This window comes from Netta rufina (genome assembly GCF_964035555.1).
Source record: "Netta rufina genome assembly, chromosome: 28".
NCBI lineage: Eukaryota > Metazoa > Chordata > Aves > Anseriformes > Anatidae > Netta > Netta rufina.
The window spans coordinates 2,692,832-2,709,977 of NC_140152.1; the positions used below are offsets into that span (position 1 = coordinate 2,692,832).

A 17,146-nucleotide genomic window follows, 5' to 3' on the forward strand; every position below is an offset into this window, starting at 1 on the left:
GATGAGGGAATAGTGTCTGCCCTCAGCAAGTTGCCGATGACACAAAGCTGGGAAGAGTGGCTGACACGCCAGAAGGCTGTGCTGCCATTCAGCGAGACCTGGACGGGCTGGAGAGATGGGCAGGAAGAAACCAAATGAGGTTTAATAAGAGCAAGTGTAGAGTCCTGCACCTGGGAAGGAACAACCGCAGGGATCGGGACAGGCTGGGGGACGGCCTGCTGGAGAGGAGCTCTGAGGAGAAGGACCTGGGGGTCCTGGGGGATGACAGGTTGGCCATGAGGCAGCACTGTGCCCTGGTGGCCAAGAGGGCCAAGGGCATCCTGGCGTGCGTTAACAGGAGCGTGGCCAGCAGATGAAGGGAGGTGATCCTCCCCCTCTGCTCTGCCCTGCTCGGGCCTCACCTGGAGCTCGGGGGGCGGCACAACAAGGCCAGGGAGCTCCTGGAGAGAGCCCAGCGGAGGCCACAAAGAGGAGCCGGGGCCTGGAGCGTCTCCCCTGGGAGGAGAGGCTGAGAGAGCTGGGGCTGGGCAGCCTTGGGAAGAGAAGGCTGAGAGGGGATCTGAGCAGTGTCTGGCAAGAGCTGAGGGGTGGCAGACAGAGGGACATGGCCAACCTCTTCTCAGGGCTCTGTGGGGACAGGACAAGGGGCAGTGGCCACCAAATGGAGCCCAGGCAGTTCCGCACCAACACGCCAAAGAACTTCTTCCCGGGGAGGGTGCCGGAGCGCTGGGACAGGCTGCCCAGGGAGGCTGGGGGGGCTCCTTCTCTGCAGATCTTCAAGGCCCGTCTGGACGCCTCCCTGGGCAGCCTGCTCTGGGGAACTGCTTTGGCATGGGGGGTGGGCCCAGGGAGCTCTGGAGGGCCCTGCCAGGCCCTACAGCTCTGTGACATCCCTTTGTCTCCTGCAAATGATGTACTGGGGATGCGGACAAACACCTACTGTTGTTGCAGATGCCTTAGCTCAAGTATTTATCCTTTTAGCTTGCCGTTTTCTTTATCTGGAGTTGAATTTTGTGCAGCGCTATGTTTGAATTGGTAGCAGTGCTGCCAAAGTGTTTTCAATTAAAACTGATCTTACTGTCATAGTGAATTCACTGAGTGTGGCTTTGTGTAACGGCTTGCATTATAAGTTTGTTTTTCTTTTTGTCACAGCTATGAGAAAAGCTCCTTCCAGAGCTGGAGAAGGAATTCATTACACCTCTGCCTCCTCCTCTGAGGAGCCCTGTGAAGCCATGTGATTCTCAGGAGACACACTGAGCGTGCTGGGTTCCTTCTCTGCCTGCCCTTCATGGCCTTACGCATGAAGAATTTCAGGCTGAATGTTTTTCCCTACAAAATACCAAAAGCAACACTGAGAGGCCTACTTACAGCGTCACTGTTGGCAATAGCTGCGTACCTCTGCACTCATCTTTGTGACTTCTCCTTTCAAACAATGGAAAATGCAGAGCCTGTTAAGCAGAGTCCTCTCTGATACGGTCTCTTTTTTATTTCCCCTGACCAAAACTACCTAAAATCGGTACTATTAAAACCACCATGACTCTGTCCTCATGCCCATCGCAGCTCTGCCTGTGCGGGGCCCCCTGCCCGACCCCCTCGCCCACCCCTGCCCCCGGGGTGCTCCCCCTGCGCTGCCCGTGCTCCCCGGGCCGGGGCCGGGCCCCAAGAGGCGGCCGCGGCTGCTCGGGGGGGGGTCTGGGGACCCCCGGCCGGGCCCCCCCGGGGAAGGCCCCGCCGTGAGGGGGGGGGGGGGGGGGGGGGGGGCACCGAGGGCCGCAGGCGCCTGTAGGCCTCAGAGCGGCCTCGCCCCGCAGCACGCCGGGAATTGTAGTCCTTGGGCTCCGCGCTTCCGATTGGCCGCCTGGCCTTGCGGGGCATGCTGGGAAATGTAGTTTCCCGGCCGGTGCCGCCTGGTGGCGGAAGGCGGCGCTGCGGCCCCGCGCTCCCCCTGCTGGCAGCGCCGCGGGGCCGGGGCTGGGGCTGAAAGCGGCGGCAGCGGGCGGCCTCGTTTAGGGTTAGGGCCCCTTTGGTGTATTTTGGAGCTCTGCCCTGCTGCTTTGCTGCCGGTTGAGCCTTTGGACCTTGCAGGCGTCCGGGTTTGAAGTGCTTGGAGCTCCCTTACGGGGGGTCTGTAGCTGGGGGCAGGTTGTGGGGCGTGACGGGGCACACGCACACTGTGGGGCTGTGTTTTAATCACCGGGTGTATTAAGCCAGATGTGTAACTGCAGAGGGTTCACAGAGCTTCATGCACACCACAAAGGGCTTGGCCACACAGGAGCCGTATTCCCGAGAGGCTGAGCGGGGTCACCTCAGTTACCACAGCGGGGTCACCCTCATCTCGAGAGGAGAGGTCTGTGATCACCCCTGCTGGGGCTGCTGTGCATTCGTGGTGGGTTTAGTTAGCCTGTTTCGCCTTGCCTTTTGCTGTGTGACAGCTGCCTGCATCTCCTGACACATTGCTGAGGACACCAGATGCCAATGGTTCCAGATCCTGGCAGATCCTGGAACCTGGAGATGCTCGGAGTGCAGGAGCAGGGAGCGTGATGCATCCGTTCGGGACGTTAGGTGAGCAAAGCAGTGGTGCTGGGCCGGGGGACGTGGGTCTGAGGCTTGGCTGTATGGGAAGAGCAGTTTGTTCGTTCTCCTTGGTCTAACCCATGTGGCCTTGGCTCGGCATGGAGGATGGAAGCGCTAAACCTCGATCAGGAAGGTGAGTGGAGAAAAGCTGGCAAAAAGGGCTGGGTTTGGGTTTGGTTCTCTGTTGGCCCACCTCTGGGTGACTCCTTTTGTCAGGGGATGAAGAGGAAACTTCAATGTCCTGGTTGGCTTCTGTGGTCATACTGAGGCTGGATTCTGACCCCTGAGGATTAAGTCAAGGGGCAGATACTCGGGGGGGGGGGGAAATACATTTCATTGCAGGGGCAACACCTTCCTGGCTTTACTACCACATAGCCAACGCCACCCCTTCCGTGCCTGGTATCTGATTACAAGATAATTCCCATGTTGTGTCTGGTGCGCATTAACACCAGCACATTGGATATGTTAATGAATATTAACATTCCCATAATTACCGTATTCGGTACAGCATAGATAATTCCCTCCCTCACAGCTAACATTTCCACTTCCAGGGTCAGTATTATTGCCCCCTGAATTTCCATCAGTATGAAGAACGATATACATCCCAATATAAAAACCAGAATACCCTGGGAACACCCTAATTCTATGTAATCCAACTCTTTTTCCCAGTTACACGTGGTATTCTTTTATTTTTTTTTTTCCTAAGAAGATAAAGTTTAGTTTACAACTGTGATTCACACCTCCTCCTATTTTTTAATTTTAAAGGTTCTCCTCTAGGAACAGTCTCTCAGGCGTTAGGATCAACTGATGCCTTCACCTGGGTGTAATGAGAGCACTGAGTCCACCCTTTCTCAGCTGTTCTTCCTGCCATCTCAGCAGTCAGTACCCGGCACGGTGTGTCCCACTCAGGCTGTAGTTTCAGTTTCCTCCACGTTCGTATCAGAACCCAACCTCCTGCTCGGAACTGATGGCTCGGGGCTTCCAAGGGTGGGGTTTGAGCTCACGATCCACGGGTCCTGAGTGCTGACAAAGAAGACTCCGGTCAAATAGGTAGTTTTTAAGAAAAGCATCTTTTGTCTCGAATTGAGGTAATTCATTCCCTTTGCCCAGCTCCGGTGTGGTTTGAATTTGCAGAAGTGCAAGAGGTCAGGGCCAAAGTGCCTTCATTCAGGGGAGCCAAGCTTCCAGGACGTAGTCAATTGCTTCTTTACTGTCTGATCCGCTTCCTTGCTGTCTGATCCGCTTTCCTGTCTGATCCCCGTGAGTTACCCTGCCCCAGGCACATGCAACAATTGCCCCAGTCTCAGCCTGGTGTCCCCAGGGAGTAGCACTGTTATCTCAGCCCCTTCTGCCCCCAGAGAGATGGGGGAAGGTGCCCCCAGCTTCTTTCTGTCTTTCTCACCACTCCAGCCCATCCGCAATAGGTAATAAATGTTATTAATCTCCCTCTGCTAAGTCTGGTTTGCCTGTGACGATAATTGTAGAGTGACCTCCCTGCCCTTATCTCAGCCCCTGAACCCGTTTCATTTATCGGGGGCTCTCAGTGGGAGTAGCTTTCTGAGAAGCCCCAACTCCCCCATTCTGAACTGCTAACAGCAACCACTCGCTCCTCCTTCTTCCACTCCAGATCCTCCTATTGGAAGTGGGCGGCCTTAAAACATCTCAAAGCCTGTCCCTGCTAGGATTCAGGCTGCAACACAGGCAGCTTTCCTTGCCTGCCATTCCTTTGTCTCTCTTCCTCTCCCTTCCATCCTGGACTCGACTGAAAGTTTTCTCCCTCTATCCCCTGCCCTCTGCCTCACTATCTGGTCCCCTGTGCTGACCATTAGTTTTGCTCCCTGCTTTTCCTTCTCCTCCCCCCTCCTGACACACACCTTCAGGGCCTCCCGCAGGAGGGTCTGCAGTGACTGTTCACTCCATCCTCCCACCTTCTGGAGCTTTGTGCATCTGGCCAGGCTTTACTCACAAAATGAACTTTCAAGAGCCCTTGGGCTACTGGGTTCTCAGGATTCATCCTCGACTACTTTCTCCTTCTGACCCCAAGTCTCTCGTATGATTTCTGTGTTGTGGCGTGTTATTATCCCCGTTGGGTAAGCGGATATTTCAGCTCTGTCGGAATTAGTCCTGGGCTGGGGGGGTTGGTTCTTTCCTGTTCTTGCATAGGGTCACAGAACCTATTTGTCCTTGCCTCCCTGGGACCTCCCTAAGAGGATAGGTAGGAGTGTTAGTACTGGGAGCACAGGGGAAGGTGACATTCTCAGTATCTCTTCTACCTTGTTCTAATTCTTACCAGAGCCCAAGGTGCTCTCCTTCTCTAGGGAGAGGGTTAATTGCAGCCCCATCTCCCTTCCTGGAGCAGCTGCTGCTGCCACCAGTGCAATATTAGGGCTACAGGGAGGGGGTAAATTATCCAAGGGTTTCCCATTGACCCATCCTTTTTTTCTGACTCCTCTTTCTCCCGGTCCTGACCATTTTTCAGTAAAAACTGACTTACCCCCTGCACCCAGCATGCAGCACAATTTGACTCCTCTGAGACAGGAGTCTTCTTGGTTACATATAAATTTAAAGCCTGATTTTTCATCGTACCCATATTTTGGCCAAAATCCTGCTGTTTCCTTAATTGGTTCCTTTGTCCAGATCAATACACAGTATTTAACCGTTTTCTTTTTATCATTTCCTCTAATTTTGGTATTATTTTTCCACTTTCTTACTATTCTTCCAGAAGGACTGTTGGTAGGCAGTGCCCCGGGATATCTCCCTGTTCCCTGGAACTCTCATTGCCCATTTTTCCTAGCCCTTGCCAGTGTGCTACAGAATTTTGCCTCCTGCAGGGTACCACACACTGACGTTCCAGTTCTAGAAAATGGGGGTGTATTGCCGAGCACTTTACCGTGCACAGGGTACCATACACTTAGGGGTTAACCAGATTCCCTGGTGTACTGCTAGATTTCCCCAATTTCCACATTTCTCTTCCTTTCTCACCTTTACCTTTCACTTCTTCTGTCCCTGGCCTCGCCCCTCATGGAGCTGCAGAACCACACGTCGGGTCTCCACACTCACTTTGTACAGAGGTACGTCTCAATCACATCACACAAGAGTCTTACCCGACCCCCATGGCAATAATTAATATTTCTTACCTCGGTCTGTGTAGAGTTACCAGGTCAGTTCTCAAAACTGGAGTGCCCACCTTCCTTACTTCCCTAACTCTTCACTGATCCTGCCTTCACAACCAGTCTCAGTTCCTTCGTCAGCTCTCTGCATCACCAAGGCACAGGACCGCTGAAATCAGCGGGGACACCTTCCTGCTGCAGTGCTAACGGGGCTCCCCAGAAGGCGACAGGATCCCAGACAAGCCCCCAGTTTGTGAGAAACACTCCGTAGCCAAGAGCACAGGCTCAGACATACCTCCATGAAGCAGCATTTTTATTTGTGACTGCAATAGCAGGCATCCTGCAAGCAGGAGCACGCAGCAAAAGTCTGTCATAACCTTATATTTCCCATTACCCGATCCTTGATTCCTCCCCTAGTTCCTCACTGGCTGAGTACTACAGGGTCACAAACTACTCAACACTTATTACTATCCCATATATGTACAACTTCATTTGACCAACCATTAATTTCTCCTTTTCCTGTTTTTCTTTTTTTTTTTTCCTTCTTCTCTCATGTGACTTTTTGTTTTTTACTGATTTCGCACTGCTCGTCCTGTTTTTCTTAGTTACCATCCTTATTTTGGGACAGTGGGGCCTTCCCCTTACCTGCGTACTCCCCGCAGCTACGCCACTGTCATGCCTGCACAGTCACTTTTGAATACTCAAGGTTAGTGGAATTTCCCACTGCTAAAACACGTTCTGTCACAAAAACACTACTTTGTTTCTCACGAGTCTACCAAAAGGCTTCCGTTGTGACCACTGGGAGAATTTGGCGATGTAGGTGTTGGGTTGGAGTCATAATTAGTATTTGGGTTACAGTTAGGGTTAGGGTTTGGAGAGAGAGAGTGCGCAGAGTCCTGTTGTGTGTGGGGTTCCATAAAGGCTGCCCAAGGAAGTTCAGGTCTACCAAACGGCTTCCCTTGTTGGCACTACTTCATGGGAGAATCTGGCGACGTAGGTGTTGGGTTAGGGTCATGATTAGGGTTAGGGGAGCAGCCAACCCAGTACTCCACCTCTGCCTCCCCCACGAGACTTACAGACTTCCTGCCACTAATGGCAGCGGTGGGATCAGCAGCAGCAGTGGCAGAAAATATCACCTCTGACGGTGGCAGCCTGAAAGACAGCCTGCTTATCACTGGGACAAGATGCCGGCTAGTTAGGCATTACTGTATTTAAGCCTCTTATTCTACTAGCCTATTTTTTTTTTTACTATTAGCTGTCCTAGCTATTAGCAGTTAACAATTACTGTGTCACTTCTTACTTTCTCTCACCGTGTCTTTTTGAAAAGTAAAAGCCTGTCTTCTTCCAGACTTTTTGCACTGTTGAGACGTGTGTGGTCGCCAAAGGCCTGGAGAAAGGCTTTCCTAGCAAACCCGACCAACTCAGCATTCTGTGAAGAATAAATAAACCTGTAATTTAAAAATTCACAAGTGAAGATTACTCTCATTCCTTTGACTGTTCTCTCACCAGCTGGCAGGCTGTCTCATCTAGCCACTGCCCACCCCCTGCCTCTAACTAAAGCATTAAGGAACCTTGGCATAACCTTGTTCATACCATAAGCAATGTCTTATGATTAGGGAAGGATTTGAAGCCAGAATTAAAGGTTTAGAATAAATGAGTCACATCCTGCAACAGAGAGGTCAATGGATATACAAAAACTAAACTAGCTCGGGGAAACAACGTGAGTGCTCCACGAGCGTTAAATTGTCTTGTCAAATTTATCTTCGTTTTAACAGAGATTAATATTAAACTTTTAGCAAACATCAGTATTCTAAAAATAAAGAGAGGGAACATTTTCTATCTTTGATGGAAAACCTCTGCTGAATGGTATTTGTAGTAGTGAAGTGTCAAGCAGATAACCTATCTGCTGGATAAACAAGCACACAAAAAAAGGAAATTTCAGATCAACGAATAACTCACCGAGAAACGTGGCTAACATAGCTTGCTAAAAAAAGAATGTATGAACACTTGGCATTTGCATAGACGTTTTTACAGGTTGGGTAAAGTTTGCTGTAGCTGGTAAGTGTAACTGTCACCATCCATTTCAGACAGTTTTGTGTAAGAGGTCTTTGGGGTTCTTACAAAGCAGACAGCTGAAATGCCTGAGATCTCCAAACACAGGCAGACACATGCCAACTCCTAAAACAACAGCAAATCTGGGGCCACTCAGGAATCTGAGAATTTGAGCTATGTGGGTGAAAATGATTTCACTGGATGCTTTGTGCATGATTATGAATACAGGTGATAGAAAAACGTAGAGAAGTGGCTTAAAAACAGCTTTGGGAAAAGCCAGACACATTCCTGGGAGCACTGAGGGACCACGAAGAAAAGGCTTCAAAAAATGAGCTCTTACACTGGGTGCTCAGAGAACAAGATTTGGAACTGTTAGGAAAAATAATAATAATAAAAAAGCCTTCTTGAAAATTGGTTTTCAGAAAAAACAGAGCTTTGACTTTCTTAATGGAGATAGTGGAACTTCACTGTTGTGGCTTTCACTGATCCCAAACAAGTCAGCCAAATACTAAAACCAGCTGCTGCTAGCTGCTGTAACTTATTTTTTTTTTTCTACCTATACTATAAATGTTTTGTTTCTTTTGATCTTAGGCCAAATATTGATTTTTTAACACAAAAAAAATAAGTTCTGTTTCTGAAGCATGTGCGTATCAGTAAGGACACCAGGGCAGAATACAATTTTCACTCACCTAGAGGCTGGCATATTCCAATAATATTTGGATTAGCAGGACTCCAACGTAAAGAAGACCAGATCAAAGCAAGCTGACGCCAGTATCCCCACCTAACTTTTACACAACTGCCAAGGCTCCCAGTTTTTGCCTAGCACACAAGGTCAAATGTGGTAAAATATAAACTAATATAGCACAGCTTGCTTTTTTAACCAAGACATTTTCCTAGTTCGTGGACAGAAGGAGAAACACAGCGAAGGACATGAAAAAACTGAGCACAGAGCTAACCTTAGGCCAAATTTTCAGTTGGTGTAAATTGTCATTGCTCTGCTTCAGCACACAATGACAATTGACGCCAGCTGAGACTCTGGTGACTCAGTTTGGTGACTCCCCACTGCAAAGGCTGTGATGGGCAGCTGCTGGAAATCCAGCTTCCCCGACAGGCACGTCTCGTTCATGTTCAGGAATTCCCAATCCGAGTTTCTCAGAAGCAAACATTTTACATAGCTACCTTGGTAGTGATAATAAAAGTATAACTTGCAGGTGAAGTCTCCAGGAGGAATCCAGTAGCATGCTAATGTAGGCAATATATAAGAATTACAGTGGAAACACTGGCTGAGGTCTATTTGTTAAATCCATAGAATTAATACAGCATAAGAGACTGGAAAAAAACACTTTGCATTATCCTGTTCATAAATTTACCAGGCACTCTCTTAATAATAAATAAATTAATAATGATAATGATAATAATAATAATATATATATTTTTTTTTTACCTCCAATACCTTCACTGAAAGACTTCCAGAATCTGATGCCTCTGCAGTTACTGATTTTTTGCCCATATTTATTCATGATCAGCTAATTTTTATCAAAGGACTAGGCCTTGACCTTATGGCTGAGGAACATAATTTAGCCTTTAAGGCAGGCAAGGTTTGTAGGGAGAAGTAACATCATTCATTGGATCAACAGTTATAGCTGGGGAGCTGCAAACAAGCTTTTTTGGCCATAAGCCTTTCTTCAGTCCTGAAACAGAAAAATTCAAGTTAAATACAGCTTGGAGGCAGTTGTTCTGGAAAAATAAATAAATAAATAAATAAAAACCACCTTAATGATGTCTCACAATTGCCCATTTTGAGAAAAAGGTGTCATTGGTGTCTCCAAAATACCAGGGATATTTATAAGGTGTGAAACATTGCATTTTTAAAAAGAAATAATAAAAGGACACAGTGGATTGGGTGATTTAAACTCTATTATACAAGATATTATTTAAAAACGCATGCTGTATGATTCACATCACTATGTTAATCTGAAAAAACATTCAGAGCTATCACTAACTGCTTTACCTAACGTATTTCAAGAGAGCCCTGATTTTAGAAGTATCTGAAATGATTAAAGCACACACATATTTGTGCTGGGAAGTATTTATTCAAATAAAATATTTATTCTGGTTCAGCTAGAGTTAACACACCTTGAAAAAGGTTGCTTTACATGAGTGAAATGGGGAAGAGGCAGCCATCAGGAAAGTTAGTATCATTGTATATATATTATATAATATATCTATATAATATATATAGACATATAATAGATATTAACTATGTAATATATATTATCTATATCTTATCTATCTATATATATACATATATCTATATATTATCTATATATCTTTATTATATATATCTATATAATATATAACTGTAATATAATTGTATAGTATGTAATTTTATGACTTTGTGCCTGTGTATGAACTACAAGCCCAAGGTTCAAAAGTTTTACAAATAAAAGTTTGAAAAGATCATGGCTTTACTGATTTTAGTCATCAGCCTCTGCGTATTCCTTTCTCTGAACAGCTTTACTAAAAACAGGGGAAAAAAATATTTTAGTTCCCGTATCAGAAGTTTAGAGAAACAAAAAATTCCTTGTTCGTTACATGCCTGGATGCCTTTAAAATTATCACAGTGGGACGGGGAAAACGAGGAGGAACGCAACGAGAGAGCTCGCCTGGCTTCAAGGAAAAAAACGAGGCACTTAATTCTATCCTCGCACACCTCCATACCCTTCCCCAGACCTCCCAAAGGAAATGTAAAAAGGGGTGACATTTTCACCTACCCCATTACTAATTTAGGCAAAGGGAAGGCTTGCCAAAAAGCTATTAATAGCGGAGGCAGCAAGGGCAGCGGAGTGGGGGTCCGCGAGGGGTGCAGGAACAGGTGCAGCAGCAGCGCGCATGACCCTATATGCCGAGGTGAGGATTGGTTAATCCGGGCTCTAAAATATGGCATCTTGGGCTCATGATAGTCATAGGGCTTTTCCATCACCAGGCGGGGCGGGGAAGCCGTGGGGAGGGCAGGGCGCTGCAGCGGGGCTCTATAAATTAAAGCCCAACCCGCCTTTTCTTCAATGGAATAGTAAAGCGGAACAGGGCCGAGAGGGGAAACGGGCAGGAAAAAAAGGGGAGGAAAAGGGCCCGGAGCGGCTTTGTGCTGCCAAAAGTCACTTCAGCCTCCCTCATTTGCCTCGCCGCATTCCTGCGACTCCGTGAAGATGAAATACATCATAGGCATCGGAGGGTAAGTGCCTGGCGGTGCCCTCGGTACCTAACACGCTGCTTTTCCGCTGTGCCTAATTGCTGTAAAATGAGCTGAGGAACCGTGCGGGTACAGGATTCTAGAAAACCCCAAGTTGCTGACTCTTTAATTTATGTTTTATGTAACGCCCAGAGCTCTGCAGGGAGGCACCCACCAAACTTCTACAGCATTAACGGGAGGCTGGCTGGAGTAGAAAGAAATATATCGTAAATAGGTTGAAGTAGAAAGAAGTGTATTGTAAATAGGCTGGAGTAGAAAGAAGTACTGCAAATAGGCTTAAGTAGAAAGAAGTACTGCAAATAGCCCCATAGGTGAAGTTACAGGCGTGGTGCGCCTTAACTCTGTAAAAGGACGTTTTCAACGTTAATTTAGGCTTTTAAAAGCCTCTCTGAAGGACACGGGGAAGGGGGGGAGCTGCTTTGAGTCGGATTATTGGACAAAAAGCTCTGTTCGGCAGCAAGGGAGGGCTTGGAAGCAGGCCTGCGGCTGAGGACGGGCTGCCTGATGCAACTTGGCAGCGCTCCACTCACTGCAGAGGAGCTCGCTAAAGTGACCCCAGGCAAGACAGAGCCGAAAGGCAGGTCGAGGACAGCGTGTGATCTTGTGAGCCTTTGGATTAAAAAAAAATATATATATATATATATATATATAAAGAGATTAAGCGCAGTCAGGTTTGACAGCTCTCCCGTCTGGAGGGGGGGGGAGGGGTGTGCGGATGCCTCGTGTTAAGGCAGGTTCTGCGGCTACAGGGCTGAATGGCTGTAAAAGGAAGGAGCTTCCCTCATTCACTACTAATTTAGAGCATTTTAACGGCACTTTTCGCCTGCCTTGCTCTCAGGGGGGAACTCCTTCGGCCAGCCTCCTGAGCAAGAGAAGTGTCGGGGGGCAACGAGAGGCAGCAACAAGGGAGGGTTCGGGCGCTTTACGCCCACTCCCGAAGCTGAGGGAAAGGGCTCGGCCCCCCCCTTCTCCTCCTCCATCTTGCGGAAACACCCGCGGGGCTTCCCCCAGCCCCGGGGAGGGCCGCGAAGGCAGCGGGACGGAGCAACCGCCACAGCGGCGGCGGGGCTCGAGATGGCGGCGGGGCCGCTCCCCTCAGCGGCGGGGGAATGGGGGGGGGGGAGGGGTAAGGACGCGCCGTCCCGCGCGCGGGAAGCGGCGGCCGTTAAGAGCGGCGCGAGCCGCGGCCGGACCGGGAGGGGGGAGGGTGAGAACCAATCAGCGCTCAGCGCGCTCCGCCGCGGCGGGAAATTCAAACGTGGCGCGCGGGCTGCGCGCGCCCCAAAGTTCTGTCAGCGCCGTGCCCCCCCCCCGTCAGCGCCGTGTCCCCCGTGTCCCCCTCAGCACCCCAAAGTTCTGTCAGCACCGTGTCCCCCGTGTCCCTGTCAGTACCTCAAAGCAGTTCTGTCAGCACCGTGTCCTCCATCCCAGTGTCCCCCGTGTCCATGTCTCCCGTGTCCCCATCAGTACCTCAAAGCAGCTACGTCAGCCCCGTGTCCCCCCTGTGTCCCCCATCAGCCCCGTGTCCTTGTCAGCACCCCAAAGCGTCTCCATCAGCCCCATGTTCCCCATGTCCCTCAGCCTCGTGTCCCTCATCCCGTTCCTGTCTCATGTTCTCTGTTTCAGCGTCACCAACGGTGGCAAAACCACGCTGACCAACAGGCTTGTCAAGGCGCTGCCCAACTGCTGTGTCGTCCACCAGGACGACTTCTTCAAGGTGAGCCCGGCGCCTCCCGCTCGCCCCCAGCACGCGCCGCCTCTCCCACGTGTAGCAGTGGCCCCAGGCACCGAAAGCTTCCCTCAGTCCCCAGGACAGACCCAGCCCTAGCTCAGCTAAAAGCCCCCTGTCCATATGGACCCCTCAAGCTGGGCCTTTTCTCCTCATTTCACCTAAAAATTGTGCCCCCAAGCAGCCCTCAAAGCTCACACAGCGCGGCTTGCACCCTCAGAGAGGTGCTGAGCCACAAGCACTGCCCTAGCGGTGGCCTCGAGCGTGAATTTGGGTCAGAGGCCAGCTCTTGGCACTGGAGAAGGGGTCCCACATGGTTTTCCATAAGGATGTGGAGCCTGGCACATGTAAAGCTTTCACTGGCCCACGAGTTATACTGTATTTTTGTTAGAAATGTTAGGAGGAGTTCAGCTATCTATTATTGGTCAGGTAAACTCAAAGTTACTTAACGCCACGTTGGCATATTAAGTCCTCACGTGCTCGCTCTAGGCCCCCCGTTTATAAATAGTTTGCCCAGGAATAATCCTTTACCTGCTCACATATAAATAGGGGACATGGAGTGTTTTGGCCAGCAATCACATACCCAATTGTCAACCTCAAATTCTTTGCCACAAGTGGCTTATCTGAGCCAAGAGAGCTTTTTCAAAAAAAAAAAAAAAAGCTCTTGGGTTGGTGAAAAATGGGAACTTAAAATTTTAACTAAGTAAGGTCGGTAGTGGTTTCGTTAAGTGAACACTTTGTTGGGTGTTGTGGTAGCGTCCAGGTTGTGATCGGATCTTAGGTAACTGATCACGCTGAGTTTGCAGCAATGTTTTATTGCTCACTATATTTCAGCCACAAGATCAAATAGAAGTCGGGGAAGACGGCTTTAAACAATGGGATGGTAAGAGCAGTGTTCGCTATAGGATGCAGTAATGTATATTTTTTTCCTAAGTATTTCTTTCTAATTATTAAAGTTTTAATAGTAAATTAATTGTAATTTCAATTTTACAAGTTCATTCTATATTATACTTTCAAACCTGTGTGGTTCAAGGTATTTGATTGTGTGCCTCTTTCCCACCCACCCCCTTTCTTCTAACTAGTGTTGGATTCCTTGGATATGGAGGCAATGGTGAGCACTGTGCGTGCCTGGATTGAGAACCCAGTGAAGTTTGCCCGTTCCCACGGGGTGAATGTCACGCCTGGCTCTAAAGAGCCAGCCTCCAAAGATATCCATATTTTGGTCATTGAAGGCTTCCTGCTTTATAATTACAAGTAAGGTTTGGGGAACTATTAATGGCTTTCCAGGGAGGAACGCTAGATGACTAGTGCCAGGACTAAAACTTCCTTTTTACTAATACACCCTTCCTTCTCCTTCTGAGGTATCATGTCAAAGAATTTCTCACGCGTAAGAAATCTGCTGCTGGTAAAACCGGGCTGCACACAGTGGCTTTTTTAGGGTAGGGCAGGAAGCTCTCCTTCCCTCCGGTCTCCCAGCACACTGCCTAAACTGTGACCTGAGAAGGTCATTGATAAGAACAAGGAGATAATCAGTGCTGCGGTCACTGCTTGGAGTCCCTCCTGGGCTTCAGGAATAGTTCTCATGTCATACACGTGCTTGCTTAACACTGGCTAAATTGAGCCACGTAATTAATTGTACATTGGAGCAAAGATCAACTTTTTCACATTCTTATATGGGGAAAAAATGCTTGGCAAGAAGCTGGGGAGACAAGTAGAGGAGAGAGCGGAGATTTCCAATAGCTAAATATACAAACTCCAGAAAAATGTGTGCTATAAACACAGCGAGCAGAGGGCTGGCTCCAAGCTGCTGCTTTGTTTACGAAACTTTCACAAGAACAAGCTGTGCGTGACACTTGGCAGAAGTGGAATTCCTCCCGAGCTGTGCCACAGGACGAGCAGCCCTGGGCTGCATGCACAGAGCGCGGCCAGCCGTGGGCTGCCCCAGCACAGCACCTGCTGCTCTTGGCCCGTCCCTCGGGAGGTGACGCTCGTACCTCACCTCTCCTGAAGGTTACAAATACCTCCTGAGTGCTCCGTCCCGGCAGCAGGAGCCTGCCCTTCATCTGGGGAATATTTTATATGTTTTTATATTCCCCAGAGCTTGCTCAATGCACACCGCAAGCATTTTCCAGACATCCCACCAGGGTCAAACTAGCTGCTTAGGTTAGATTTTTGCTTTTTAGATTTTAGAATCATTCTAAGCTTCTAAATGATAGAATGATTCTAAAATAGAATCATACTATGATTCTGTGCTTTTTAGATTTTTTTTTTTAGATTTTTTTTTTCAGGGTTTATTTTCTTCAGCCTAATAGCAGTGCAACTCCGTAAGCGACGGTGGAGCTCAGTGACTGGGTTTCTGGAGGAACCTGTACCAAACCCGTTTCTCCATGCACGTTTTGACTGCTCGCTTCTGCACGATGATCAGTTTGTTTGTGCCAGACTGAGGAGCTGAAACTTCAGCTGACTGCAAACAAAATTGAGTGGATAGAGCAAGAGCTGTGGTTCATCCCCCAGGCCCACCTAGCCCCACGTCTAATCTTCTCCAGTAACTCGTAGCAGATATTGGGGAGGGAGGGAGGGAGAGTTCTGACCTCTGAAAGCTCGCATTGTTCACATTTTATAGCAACTAATAAACCTGCCATAGATCAGATATTGCCTTAATGAAAAGCAGAATTGTCTGCAGTAGTCATACATGTAAGAAGCAGAAAGATTCGTATGGCTTTCAGGGGTAACTTAGCACTTTATCAGAAAGCAATAAATAGACACATTCTTTCTTTCCACCCCACCCTAGACCACTGATAGACCTCTTTGACATACGCTACTACCTGGCAGTTCCGTACGATGAGTGCAAAAGGAGGAGAAGGTAAGGGGATGCTTTGACTTTGACCCTTCCTCCCCCAAAACACTGCCTGCTGCAGTCAGGAGAGGCAGGCTTTTGAGCTACCTGCATCTTACTACCATCGGGATGTATCTGTGTCACTTGCAAATTGGAATTACAGTTGAAAAGTTTAATCTAATTGGAGGAAGAGACTTTCATGTGGCGCTTACTGAAGCTCTGGCTGTCCCCTTTGTGGGGGTTGTATTAAGACTGCATCCGTTCAGGGGTGCAAACAGAGCAGTTTTGTTGCATGCTTCCTTTAGGTGTTTGGATAAACTCGCTGCAAAACGTGGAAGTTATTGCCAATTATTGATAAGACCAATCAGCTCTGACATGCACGCAGCTGTCAGATTAATTTCAGGCTTTCGTGCTGCCCGAGGGTGCAGCCCCCGCGGTCCTAACACTGCTCCCCACCTCCGTGTTCGCAGCACGCGCAACTACACCGTCCCTGACCCCCCCGGGCTCTTCGATGGACACGTCTGGCCCATGTACTTGAAGCACAGGAAAGAAATGGAGGACAACGGTGTTGATGTTGGTAAGGCTCTCCAAACCCACAGCCTTTGGTATTATACTCTGGACATTAAGGAAGGCAGTAATGTAATCAAGGCAATTTAACTGTAATGATGCAAGGCACTATTTTTACTACTAAGTTGTAGTCCTGGCCTACTTTCTGGACAGATAAATATATGCAGTCCTACAGCTAAGAACTCCTTCCCTTTTATATTATTAAGAACATTTTCCTTTATTATAAGGAAAAATAAAAGTTTATAATGGGTTAAGAGGTTTAGGGGGACATAGGTGTCTGAGAAGGATTCTGTTTTCTGGAAAACAGAAGTGGAAAACAAGTCATCATTTGGATTAATCCAGTAAAATATTAAAAAAATTAATCTACATACAAACTGTTCCAAGTAGAAGCCTGTGGACTGACTCTGTCTGTTTTCTTTCAGTTTATTTAGATGGACTGAAGTCTAGAGATGAGCTTTACAATCAAGTCTTTGAAGATATTCAGAACAAGTTTTTGAACTGCTTATAGGTAAATACATTCCTGCTGCCAAGGGGGTGAAAAGTGAGGGCTGACTGCTGGAAACCATCAGCTCTTACGCTCGGATGGTCACGCTGTTCCTTCTTGCTTTGCAGGGTCTCGGAAGACCTGAAAGACCCGTGTACAGAAATGATGTAAATAGTACTTGGAAGTCAGAACTGGGGTTTATTTGTGTAAACACTTCTTACACTGCCCTTTGGAAAGCATCTTTTGTATATAATTGAAAAATGAAGATAAGTTATTTGCAGCCGTGACGGACAGGATTTTTTTTTAATTATTTTATATTCCACTGGCTTAAACATAAGTTGAAAACGCATTTTCATTGTGGGACAAGTAGAGATGCATTTGGAAAACAACTGCCTCTCCTGCTTATATGCTTCTGCAGATATTAAGCCTTTATGTAATGGCTTGTTTGTAACGTCATCTTTCAAATTCAGTAAAAATGTATTTAAAACCTCCTTTCTGAGCTCCCATTTTCATATATTGATCACCTTTAGTAAAAAGAGGT

General features: G+C 48.0%; 1 protein-coding gene across 1 annotated transcript; it reads left to right on the forward strand.

Moving 5' to 3' along the window:
* The first annotated feature begins 10,780 nt into the window (after positions 1-10,780).
* Positions 10,781-17,096, forward strand: NMRK2 (nicotinamide riboside kinase 2). The gene is made up of 8 exons (XM_084302850.1): positions 10,781-10,971; positions 12,616-12,706; positions 13,553-13,601; positions 13,801-13,972; positions 15,510-15,581; positions 16,025-16,131; positions 16,544-16,629; positions 16,734-17,096. The coding sequence occupies exons 1-7, from the start codon at positions 10,946-10,948 to the stop codon at positions 16,627-16,629; spliced, it is 603 nt and encodes a 200-aa protein (XP_084158976.1). The 5' UTR covers positions 10,781-10,945; the 3' UTR covers positions 16,734-17,096.
* Positions 17,097-17,146: the final 50 nt, after the last annotated feature.